Here is a 12341-nt window from a genome sequence, read left to right as displayed (position 1 = left end):
GACCCGACAACTAACTAAAGGAGGAAGAAGAAAGAAGGAAAAAAAGAAAAAAAAAATGACCTTATTTTGGAAATTATTTTTGGGAACAAAATAGTATATTTTTTTTAACTTCTTATTTCTGTTCAAAATTTATCCCTGGCCACTTTTCTATTCCGAGGAATAAAAAAGTTATGACGTATCTTTTTATATTACGGAAAACAAAAAAATAGAGAAATATAAAGGGAAAATTCTAAATAAGAACTTGAAGTGCCATCGTTTTCTTAAATAAGAGCTTAAAATACCTTCATTTTCTTAAATAAGGATATGAAGTGGACTTTATCTTAAATAAGAGTTTGAAGTGGCCATATTAGTCTTAAAAACGGCCTGACCTTGCTGGTTAAAGGGCATTTTCGTCCTTTACTTTTTTGAATTTTTTTTTCCTTTATTTTTTTCTTTCCCTTTTCTTGTTCTTATCTTTTTCTTTTTTCTTTTCCCTCTCCCTCCACCGACCACCGGCAAAGGTCGCCGGACTCATACGAGGGCCGCCTTCACTCTCCCAATCTAGGCGAGGGCGATCCTCGCACAACGCCGAAGAGCCAGATCTGGCGAAAAACGCCTTCACGTCGCTCTCGCCAGCCCAGGCGAGGGCAGCTCTCGCTCGCCCAAGCGATGCCTTCGCCGAACCTAGGGAGGAACCCCTTCGCCCTTGCCCTCGCCCTCGCCTGAGGTTAGCGATGTCGGGGGAAGGAAAAGGGAAAAAAAAGGAAAAAGAAAAGAAAGAAAAGAAAAGAAAATGAAAAGAAAAAAAAAGTTAAAAAATCAAAAAATTAAAAAATATATACTTTAAATTTTTTTGATTAAAATACCCATTCTCCGACAGCCGAAAAAGTCTTCGGCAAGCCAAAGTCCTTACTTGAGATAAATTAACCACTTCAAAGCCTTATTTGAGATGATTTGACCACTTCAAGCCCTTATTTGAAATAAAATCCACTTCATGCCTTTATTTAAAAAAACGAATACACTTTAAGCCCTTAATTGAAATTTTCCTAAATATTAATATTACCAAACGCGCCCTAAGTCACTATTATGATCTTCAAGAAATTCGAAGCTAATTCAAGACATCGGGAAACACTAGATTTCGATGTCATTGCCACTTGTTCATCAATCATCGCTAGGTAGGCCCTTAAGGCCGATCGAATTATAGGGTAACGCTCTCCGGAAACCAACGAGGGAAAGAAAACAGATGAGGGGATGAATTTGGTAAAATCTGAGAAGTTATCCTCAATGATCTCCTCAACAAAACTTCCATGAGTCCCCTGATTTCCACAGCCACTTTCATTCCTAACATTTTCCTCGTCTTCCCCAACGTTGAAGGAAACAGCATCCAGGGTCCTTTGCCAAGGATGGTCTCCGATACGCAGGCACAGGGCGGAATCATTACTAAACCAGGCAACTTCAACCTTTGATTACAAAAATGGTCTTTACCCCACCTCAAGCAAATATTTTAGAGTGTCCAATCATTTCTAACAAAGGATCAACCAGAAAGGAAAGATGCACGGTGGCAAAATAATCCAATACTTGGGAATGGACCAAAACATAAGTAAGTTCAATTAAACACAGTTGAAAATTCACAAACCATCAGCAATCAACGACAAAAAGTGCAGTGTCTGGAACGACACTCCACACATCACGGCAAGCCAAAAACAATGAGCTCCGCCTTGGGAATGGTTGCGCCTAATATCAGAAGTCGGATGGGGAAATGACATCGTCAATTTTCAGAATCATTTTGACCACTTGAGTTGCCAGCAAGATCTGCTGTTGCTTCCCAATCAAAGCCTCAAAGACATTTTGCTCGCACATGTCATTGGTTCCGACGTCATTGCAATCGATTCCACAGAATGGATTGTTCTCCTACATTTCCACGTCCAGATAGATTTAACCAGTGTACAAAATAAAAATTCAGAAGCAGTAAAAAACAAATTGAAGAAAAAAAAAACCACCCCTTGTGTCCCATTACCTTAATTTGTTGAGATTTAACAGCAGATAGTGTCTCAATAGGTTGTAGACCACTATTCTCAGCTAGTGCCATGGGGATTGCATCCAAGGCATCCGCGAATCCTCTGATTGCATACTGTGAATGTACAAAAAGGGGGGAAAAAATTAGATGGCACTGGTTCACGAGAATGAAAATGAGTGGATGAAGTGAAAGAGAACGCACCTGTTCGACGCCGGGATATTTATCTGCAGCTGCCTCAACGGCAATTGAGCATGAGATTTCAGCTGAACCACCACCATACACTATAGAATTATTGCGTATGAGATTCCTAGCCACACAAAGTGCATCATGGATGCTCCGCTTGGTCTCTTCTATCATCATCTTGTTACCTGATGCAAACCATGTTCATGATTAGGCATCCACAGACTCTTCTTCCAGTTTCTATTTCTTACCTCATCAAATTGCCTTACAACTTTCAGTGAAAAAAAAAAAAATTGACATCAAATATCAACACAAACCATTGCCAAAAATTAAAAGGAGGTTGTGCGGTTCAAATATTTATCTGAACAATCGGACAAGAGAATACTATGTACCTCCTCTAATGAAAACGGTGACAGCCCTTGAATTTGCACAATGCTCAATGTACAGCATCCGATCCTTCGTAGTACCAAATGATTTTTCTCGCACCAGTCCAGCCTAAATAAATAAACAATAGGATCATAACAATTGGTTCAGCAAAAAAAAATTAAGAGGTAAGTAATTGCCTGCTTCCCATTCTAGCACTGGAATAGAAAAATCAACTGGAATCAAACTAGTTTGCTAAATTCTAAAAAGAAATGCAGGTGACACAACGACTGTCCTTTCAACAAGATCAGCAGGAACACGATCTTTCCAGTAACCATCATTAGCATCAAATTATGTGGCACTTATCCACCAGTCCTCACATTCCTCTAAAATTTGAGTTTGTTGACCTCAACAGTCACCCAACAGCAATGATGAATATAAGTTGGACAGAAGTAGTGATGCACACAAGCTAGGTTTTTTCAGAAATTGAAAAGGAAGGAACAAAGATGTAAAAGTACCTTTCCCAGCTTCTCTGGAGTCAACTCTTGGAATCTTGGCACAATTCTTCCGCCTACCGATACAACAAAGCCATAAGATTATTAATGCATTGGGACCCAAGCAAGAGAAAAGTGATATCTATTGAGCAAAGGAGAAACATGGTGAAAAGTTAGATAACTGCAAACCTGTGGCTATGGCTATGAGCTCTAACTCTACGCCTCCGACCCAGCGGACAGCAGGTAAGTTCCTATGCATTAAAAGGTGATTTGCTTCGTCGTCAAATCCCCACTGACAGATGACCAAGGTTGCACCCACATCCTAGATATCAGAAGAAGCGAACATATAAGGGCATCATATGAAAGGTTCAAACTCAACTTTCTACATCAACTTAAATGAGCTAGAATATGTGTGTTTCAGATGACAAACCCAAAAGACAAATGCACGACATAAAAGGTTGAAACCTGCCATATACAGTCAACTTACCCCGAACATCAGCATAGATGATAGGTCAGCTAAATAAGTTGAATAAAGCAGGGAGAATCAGGGGTACATTTAAGAAAAAGAAGCACAGAATCACCTTGCATTTTTGAACCATGTCATCGAAATACTTCTGCTCTTGCTGACGTAAAGTCTGAAACTTTTCAACCGTATCGATATCCACCTTATGTTTGGTCTTCGGCTTAGGAGGCTCAAATGGACAAGTCAGGATAGCAATCTTTGCATCTTCAATTCTCTTGGGCATCTGCGGGTGGCTCATGTCCTTGTCCACAAGAATTCCATATATGAGCTCTGTGTCTTCAAGCTTCCCTCCCACTTTTCCTTCCACTTTTATCAAATCTAAGTTTACATCTCTTCTTTCTAAATCTGCTACCGCAAGAACTGCTTTAACTGCTATCTCAGCCAAATCCCGCTTGCAACGGTTAACGCTGCAAAGATGGAAACAGTTAATAGGCAATATGATGTGAATTTACTGAAAGAAAATGATGAAGAATGATGGTTGACCAGCAGAAAGAGAAGGGTAACATACATTTTTGAAGATAAAGTAGTCATGCAAGTTTGAACAAGAGGCTCCGCATTTGATAATCCAAACTCAAATTTCTGGGCAATGCGCTCTAGATGTTCAAAAGCAATCCTAGAAGCCAATTCATATCCCTCTGCAATCCGAATCGGATGGATTCCACGCTCCAATAACTTCTCAGCCTGCTCAAGAAGCGCACCGGCCATGACAACAACACCAGTGGTGCCATCACCAATTTCGTAATCTTGACTACGAGATAATTCAACCATCAGTTTGGCGATTTGGTTGTCAACATCCATCTGCTCTAAAATTGTTGCGCCATCATTTGCTGACAAAATAAAAAACACGGGTGAGTGAAGTGAAGTTCAGAGCAACCAAACAAAGACAAGCAAATCACATTCAACTTCCATATGCTCAAGCTATCGCCACCTTAATCTCTCATGTCAACTTACGGCCATGGGACTTGACCCAGAAGAGCAAACAAAACCAATATGAACGAGTTCCATGTGATTTAGATGTGCACATCTCCAACCGAGATTAGGACGCTAGAACATTGACAGCTCCCCATTAAAGTTGCAAGAAAACTGCATAAATAAGGTGCTCACATACTAAACCCCATAAGCATCTTTTAGCAGCAAAGCATAATACTCGGGAAGCATGCTTCTATAGACTAACTTGAAAATAAACTAACTAGCCGCTAAAACACTGATATTGAAAGTAAATTAGATTACCTATTAGTCCATGACCGTGCGTCACCAAACATAACTCAAATTTCATCAAATTGCATTGACATAACCAACTTCTTTAGCAAACTTAAATGCCAAAAAGACGGGGCAATTAGGAGCCAGAATTTACGCATCCATAGGGTAATGCAAGCTACCAAGAGGGCTAAAACCGAAAACGTAACTCAGGTAGATTCCAGAATAAGCAGCTCATCAGAGTCTTTCCATGATTAAGCGAGCACCGAGATCCGCAGATCCCCTTCCATCGCCATCAACAAACATCATATTGCTAATTTTGGGCAACTCACCGGGAGGTTAACTTAGTTCTTGAAGCACCAATCTCACGAGGAGAGAAATGCAAACGAAACCTACTCTAAAGCCGCGCTACTCAGTTCATCCTATTAGCCCACCCAGAGCAACGAAAAACCCGCAAGAAACGCAACGATCTGAGCCCTACATAAGAAAAAAAAAAACAAAACAAAAGAAGAGGAGGGGAGCAAGGCTCACTGATGGTGACGTCGCCATCGGGGCTCTGGAGCATCTTGTCCATGCCCTTGGGACCGAGCGAGGTCCGCAGGATGCGGGCGACGGCCTTGCCGGCGGAGATGTTGGCCTTCTGAGCATCGAGGCCCCTCAGCCGCGTCTTCTGCTCCTGCTCCCTCAGTATGATGAAGGGCCTCCCGAACTCGTCGAACGCCAGCGCCATCTCCCTCGCCGCCTCGCGTCCCGGAGCTCGCGGACTCCCCGGCGACCGCTCTCGCCCCGCTCCTCCTCCTCCTCCTCCTCCTCCTCCTCGAGCGAAGGATGCGGCGACGGAGGCTGGGAGGAATGGCGGAAATCGGAAGAAGTGTGTAGAAGCGTAGAGAGAGAGAGAGAGAGAGAGAGAGAGAGAGGAAGGGAGGGAGTATCGCGCGCGGTGAAGAGGGTTCTAACACTCCGTGGGAGTTTCTCTTTGAAGGCAAAGCCCTAGCGATGCGTGAGCGATCGTGACTCCCGTGAAAATGACTATGGGCTTTGGTTTCATTTGCTCCGTTTGGGCCCCGTTTCGAATGTAATGGGCCCATGAGGCTCTCTCTCTCTCTCTCTCTCTCTCTCCCTCCCTCCTCCGACCTTATCTTTTTCCTCTTCGCCAAAATCATTTTCAAGAAAATATTTTCCAGATTATTTATAATCCGTGAAACAAACGGAGTCTATAGCATGTTTGTTTTCGGGAAATCATTTTTCAGTAAAATATTTTCATCTTCCAAGGTTAAGCAATTCATTTTCCAACTTTGACTCTGTTTGTTTCGAGAAAAATGTAAAAATGACAATATTTTCCAATGTTAGACTCGAGTGCGTGGACCCAGGTCCCCTGTCTCGGCCTCAATAGACCTTAGCTTAAGCATTAGGGACCCACGCTAGAAAGTCGAGGACCCGGGCATGGCCTTTTGTGGACCAGGGTTCGAGTGCTAGGAATCATAGCTCGAGCGTCAAGGACTCGAGCACAGCCTTTGTAGATAAGGACCCGCGTGTTGGGGATTTGAGCTTAGATCCCATGCTCCGCTTTGTGGACCTAGACCCGGGTGCAGGGGCATCGAGCACGACCACCGTGGCTTGGGGCCCAGTTTGGGCACCAAGGCCAAGGCACCGACATTGGAGTTCGGAGCTCAACCGCGATGGACTGGGCGCGCGCACTGAGGTCTTGGACACAAGGGTTGGGGTCATGAGTCCAGCCTCAATGAACCCAGGCCTTGGTGCTGGAGATTCAATCCCGAATGTCGGGGACTCAAGAACCAGCGTCAGGGTTTCGTGTCCAAATTCAATCTCGATCCAAGTGCCGATACTTAGTCATATATTTGAAAAATGATTTCTGATTTTTCAAAGAGGAAATCACTTTCCTGAATTTAAGTATAAGTTTTTCGTTCACTCATTTTCTCAAGTGAACAAAACACTAGACGAAAATGTTTTCCCGGAAAAAAAATTTCTATGAAACAAACGAAGTCAAAAGCATACATATTTTCTTCAGCCGTAAATAGTTTTCCGTTGACTAAACATTTTCAGCGATCCAAACACCTGAAAGTCCAGAAAACTAATTTATGAAAAGAAATTCCACGTCAAACAAAAAACACCCTTAATGTATCTTAAACTCGTGAGCTTATGTGTCGTTAATGGATGGAGATCTGCTTCCCCAGGAAGCATTCCCATCGGCGTCCTAACTGAATCTCAACCGACGACGTACGCATGGATCATTGAGATATACATTCGAGACATCCACGGGAGAGCTCGGTGAGATAGAAGGATCAACGTCTCGCTGCCAATCGAACATCACGCTCTCGGGCAAGAGCAGTCGTCTCCGTATCAAAAGATACCGGTGAAAGAAGAAGCGCTACTCGAATTCAGAGCTGTATTCCCAACAGCTCGATCGATTCGGCGCGATCTCGATCTCTCCTTATTCGATCAGCAGTCGCGGTCGCGCGCGCGCGCGCAAAACAAAAAAAAAAGAAATGCCTAAATACGTACTATGATTAGCGATAAAATTATTTCTCGAAAAATAGAGAGGATGGTTCACATAAGCTGTGCATGGACTAAAATTAGCCAAAGTTTGAGACCATGCATGCAATCTCGTGATTTTCCTCACAAGCCGCGCGCCAATCTCCGCGCTGCGCGCCCGCTCGCGAAATGGCGTTGGCCGCCCCTTCATATGATGCCCCCCCCCCACATTGCCGTTTTACCTTCAATTTGAAGTTGCTCTCCCGTTTCTTCCATCACCCAAATAAGCTTAAAAACTCTTCACGAAATGGCTCCCAGAGCTCTGTTCACCTGCCTAGCTTTGACCGCCGTGCTCGGGTTGGCCTCGGCCGCAGAGCCTGCTACCACCGCTGCCGGTGCTCCATCTACCTCCCCATCGTCGTCGTCGTCGTCGTCGTCCTCCTCCTCCTCCTCCTCGGCATTTGCGCCGGTTTCCGATAGCGCGATTGGCAACACCGACGATGGGTCTGGGGACGGCGAAGGAGACGATGCGCTCGCGGCGCCCGTCGGCGGCCCGGTGCCTCCGGGAGTGTTCCCTTCGACGCTGGATGGGCCCGCGCTTGCCCCCGGCAGCAGCGGAGCCTCCCGCGTCGTCATCTCAGCGGGCGTCGCGGTCGCTGCTATGATCGGGCGCTTCTTCTGAGCCGAATCTCGAGCCGGGTCGGGTAAAAAAACATCGCTCTTCCTTCCAATTGTGACTTTCACCATAACAACGTCTCCGTTCACGAAGTTCCGCCTTCTAAAGCTAGGAGTTCTTAGGGGATGCTATATTCATCCCATGTACAATGTAGGTATGAACTTAGCAGGTGCAATCTCTTTGTTTTTTTTTCAATGACAATCATGTTAGTAGAAGCATCAATGTCGATAGAGGTGTTTGATAATAAGAAAAGAATTACGGAAAAATCATGTTGTGCGTGCTAATGTCGAGGGCAAAAAATCAAAATAAAGATTTTGAGAAAATCACAAGGAAGAAAAAAAAGAAAGATGATAATCGACGACGGTTTTAAAATGTTAAATTTGTGCTTGACACAATTTTAAAACGCGGGAGAATAGCCGATAGTATTCGTCGCTGGGCCACGTTTAATCCACGGTACAAACTTCATTAAGAACGACTTAATTTTGAGTCGAGTCGTGGATCACGAGCTCGTTAAGAAATCGAGCTGCACGACGTTAATTGAACTCGAGATTTCATATCCGAAAGAATAAAGGGTTGCGTCGTGTACTCTTTCGCCTCTGATCGGGAGGAAAACCTTTTTCCGATCGCGCCTTTAACAAATTACGAATTGGGAAAATCATCCGTATTTATTTTTGATTAAATTTCGGGGGTCATCGATCGGAGGCTAAGAAAAAAATTGAGAAAGATCAGATCCAAACTGAACAAAATTTCTCCGTTCTCTTCATCTGCGGAGAGGCTCGTATGGCGCGTGGGGAGGGTCGGCGGGAATATCACAAATCCCCCACGTGTCCACGTCGCGCATCGCTTTCGCTGCCCCCCACCCCCCCATCGTTTATCCCCAAAACGCCCCTGCCCCGAGGGGCAAAAGCGTCGTTTAAGGCCCACAGCCCACTTACGATGGGCCACGAGGCCCATGGTGGCCCACGATCCAAGGGGCAAGGCTCCAAAACGGTCGCATTTCCACATCTCCCTTTCCCTCCCACGTTGGCTTGTCCCTCCCCCCTGGCAATCATTACCATCTTCGGGGCCCACAAAAATCTCGGAAAGGATAAAAAAAAAAGAAGAAGGCAAAGTTTATAACTTTGATCTAAGTATTTGTTTTTTTTTTTTAATGGCACGAAAAACTCCAAACTAGTACAGTTATGACAAATTTAGTTCGAGCTAAATTTTTTACCATGAGATGCCCCAAACTGGTACACATTCAATTACCAAAAACCCCAAAGTGGTACATTTGTGATAATCTTACTCTCCATTGGTTTCAGTTAAATTTGATTAATACCACGAAAAATCACGAACTGGTACACCTGTAACGAACGAAAAGTAAAACCCCAAACTAGTATACTCATCAACTGCCACGTGTCATCAAACTTATCAATTTGAAGATAAAATTTAAATAACGAAAGGTAAATTTGTCACGAGCGTACCGGTTTAAGGTTTTTGATAGTTAAAAAATTAGTTTGGGGTAAATTTTTCATATATGTACCGGTTTGAAGTTTTTATATGATATTTACCCTTATTTTTTTGACAAAAAAATCGGTATTTGTTTTGTTTTTCTTTTTCAAGCAAGAAAGTAACGTATTACCTAGCCAAAACTATACATCGTTTAGACTTTATAATTACGTGTTGTGTACATATGGATATATTTTTCATTTATTGTGATTTTTAATGCAACGATCGTCGATGATGCTTTGAAAATCAAATATTTTCCTCATTGATTATGTTAGAAAAATATTGAAAGAACTCGATAGATTCAAAATACTATTATTTCGATGATCTTATGATGCGGAGTTATTGCCATAGAATTTTTATCGGTTTCGATAACACGCACGATAATATTTTGCAAGTCGTATATTTTCTTATTGGACATGTTTAATGTGCATCTCGAAAATACTTTTTAACACGATTAAAGTGAAATTATCATTATGCCAGATGTGGTCGGTTGCGATAACAATTCGTGATGTGAAGTTATTGAAGGAGAGCCGATATTTATTTTTTTTAATAACATGTATGATAATGTTAAAAAGATTTAATTAAAATTAGGGAAAAAACCACCAAAAACCCCAAACTTTGCCATCTGTGACACATTTACCCCGAACTTTTTTTTGTGACACCAAAAACCCCGAACTTTGCTTTTTGTGACACATTTACCCCAATGTATTTAGTCCATGGGCATTTTCGTCTTTTCTGCTTTTTCTTTTTTTTTTCCTTTCCGGCGAGGGGGGGCCTCGCCGGCGTCGGCCTCGCCGGATCCGGCGAGGGGGGCCCTCGCCAGCGTCGAGCGAGGGCGGCCCTCACCGGCGTCGGGCGAGGTTCGCCCTCGCCCGGGCGAGCGAGGGCGGCCCTCGCCCGAGCTCGGGCGAGGTCGACCCTCGCCGACGCCGGCGAGGGTCGACCTCGCTCGAGTCGGGCGAGGGTCGACCTCGCTCGAGTCGGGCGAGGGCCGCCCTCGCTCGGCGTCGGCGAGGGTCGACCTCGCCGGATCGGGCGAGGCGCCGCCTCGCTCGCCCGGGCGAGGGACGACCTCGCCGACGCCGGCGAGGTCGCCCTCGCTGGGCGAGCGAGGGCGGCCCTCGCCCGACTCGAGCGAGGTCGACCCTCGCCCGACTCGAGCGAGGTCGACCCTCGCCGGCGTCGGCGAGGGTCGACCTCGCTCGAGCCGGCGAGGGCCGCCCTCGCTCGCCCGGCGAGGGCGACTCCCGGCGTCGGCGAGGTCCGCCTCGCTCGGGCGAGCGAGGCGGCCTCGCCCGGACTCAGCGAGGTCGACCCTCGCCCGACGTCGCGAGGTCGACCTCGCCCGAGTCCGGGCGAGGACGCCCTCGCTCGCCCAGCGAGGGCGAACCTCGCCCGACGCCGGCGAGGGCCGCCTCACCGGATGGCGAGGGCCGCCCTCGCTCGACGCCGGCGAGGGCCCCTCGCCGGATCCGGCGAGGGCGACAGCGCGAGGCCCCTCGCCGGAAAGGAAAAAAAAAGAAAAAAAAAAGAAAAAGCAGAAAAGACGAAAATGCCCATGACTAAATACATTGGGGTGAATGTGTCACAAAAAGAAAGTCGTTTTTGGTGTCACAAAAAAAAGTTCGAGGTAAATGTGTCACAGATGGTAAAGTTTGGGGTTTTTGGTGGTTTTTTCCCTTAAAATTATTATCAAGTGAGATGTGACTATTGCGATGGTGACCCTTGATGTGACCTTATCGCATGAGAATTATTATCGATTTGATAAGATATAAGTGAACAAATCGCTATAAAAAGATCGGGTTAATTAAAAAAAAAAGCACCAATTTTAAATCGATGGATAATTTTGGCCCGAATTTTTTTTTGTTCAATAAAAAAGCACTAACTTTAGGTCGATGGATAATTTTGGCCCAAACTTTTTTTTGTCTCGTAAAAAAGCACAAACTTTCATTTAAATTCCAAATTTGGCCCCCCATTGATTTTCTGTCTGAAGTTACCATTGTTCGAGAAAAAAAGTTATGGTGGTGAGCTTGGCGAATCTCTTCCATGGCGTCTGTCGACAGGCGGTGGTCTACAGCTTCAGATTACGACAAAACGACGAAGTTTGGCCAGAAAGATTCAATTTGGAGATATTTTTGACTTGTCGGTGAAATGAAGGAGATTAATAGTTTCACCGTTATTCTTCAAACTGTGGTTTAGAGAATAAGACAATGAATAATGCTTTAAATTTAGTCAGCAAGTCACGTGGATTTAGTGCTAAGGTGAAATAGTCAAGTTGGAAAATCAATGGTTTTAAGTCAATAAGGGCCAAATTTGGGATTTAAGTGAAAGTTGGTGTTTTTTTACGAGACAAAAAAAAGTTCGGACCAGAATTGTTCCTCGACCTAAAGTTGGTGCTTTTTTACGGGACAATAAAAATTTCGGGCCATAATTGTCCCTTGACCTAAAGTTGATGCTTTTTTATGGAACAAAAAAAAGTTCGGACCAGAATTGTCCCTCGACCTAAAGTTGATGCTTTTTTATGGACCAAAAAAAAGTTCGGGCCAGAATTGTCCCTCGACCTAAAGTTGGTGCTTTTTTACGGGACAAAAAAATTTTCGGGCCATAATTGTCCCTCGACTTAAAGTTGATGCTTTTTTATGGAACAAAAAAAAGTTCGGGCCAGAATTATCTCTCGACCTAAAGTTGGTGCTTTTTTTTTGGAATTAACCCTAAAATGATCATGTTAGGCATGCGGAGTCCATCACAATGTTTGAAAAATGATTTTTATCGACACGCGTTTGCACTAACTTTTATATTTACTTTTTATTTAATTGGATTTTGCAATTTACATAGTTCAATTTTTTTATTTAAATACAAATGTGGCGGAAGAATTTATTTATATACATGTAAAAAATGAAAAAGAGTGTACAATATCATCAAATTTTAAGT

General features: G+C 44.1%; 2 protein-coding genes across 2 annotated transcripts; one reads left to right on the top strand and one right to left on the bottom strand.

The window, feature by feature from the left end:
* Positions 1–1520: 1520 nt before the first annotated feature.
* Positions 1521–5705, bottom strand: LOC115671895 (T-complex protein 1 subunit epsilon). The gene is made up of 9 exons (XM_030593573.2): positions 5285–5705; positions 4065–4383; positions 3615–3963; positions 3223–3355; positions 3058–3110; positions 2569–2671; positions 2198–2364; positions 1997–2110; positions 1521–1890 (listed from the first exon to the last, which is right to left on the bottom strand). The coding sequence occupies exons 1-9, from the start codon at positions 5481–5483 to the stop codon at positions 1720–1722; spliced, it is 1608 nt and encodes a 535-aa protein (XP_030449433.1). The 5' UTR covers positions 5484–5705; the 3' UTR covers positions 1521–1719.
* A 1848-nt stretch (positions 5706–7553) lies between these two features.
* Positions 7554–7928, top strand: LOC115671819 (anther-specific protein BCP1-like). Its single transcript, XM_030593471.1, has one exon. It carries the CDS (start codon positions 7554–7556, stop codon positions 7926–7928), a length of 375 nt encoding a protein of 124 aa, XP_030449331.1.
* Positions 7929–12341: the final 4413 nt, after the last annotated feature.

Source organism: Syzygium oleosum, unplaced genomic scaffold, assembly GCF_021117445.2.
Source record: "Syzygium oleosum isolate NSW1041296 unplaced genomic scaffold, Sole_v2.1 Sole_v2.03, whole genome shotgun sequence".
In the NCBI taxonomy this organism is placed as follows: domain Eukaryota; kingdom Viridiplantae; phylum Streptophyta; class Magnoliopsida; order Myrtales; family Myrtaceae; genus Syzygium; species Syzygium oleosum.
This window is presented reverse-complemented; position numbering and strand designations above follow the sequence as displayed.

Bases quoted from the DNA above. Each gene is read 5' to 3' on its own strand.
- LOC115671895 (XM_030593573.2), bottom strand. From the start codon at position 5,483: ATGGCGCTGGCGTTCGACGAGTTCGGGAGGCCCTTCATCATACTGAGG. The intron at 3,356-3,614 runs GTGATTCTGTGC...TCTGATATCTAG, and splicing joins ACATGGTTCAAAAATGCAAG to GATGTGGGTGCAACCTTGGT. The intron at 2,365-2,568 runs GTACATAGTATT...GGTTTGCATCAG, and splicing joins CACCGTTTTCATTAGAGGAG to GTAACAAGATGATGATAGAA.
- LOC115671819 (XM_030593471.1), top strand. From the start codon at position 7,554: ATGGCTCCCAGAGCTCTGTTCACCTGCCTAGCTTTGACCGCCGTGCTC.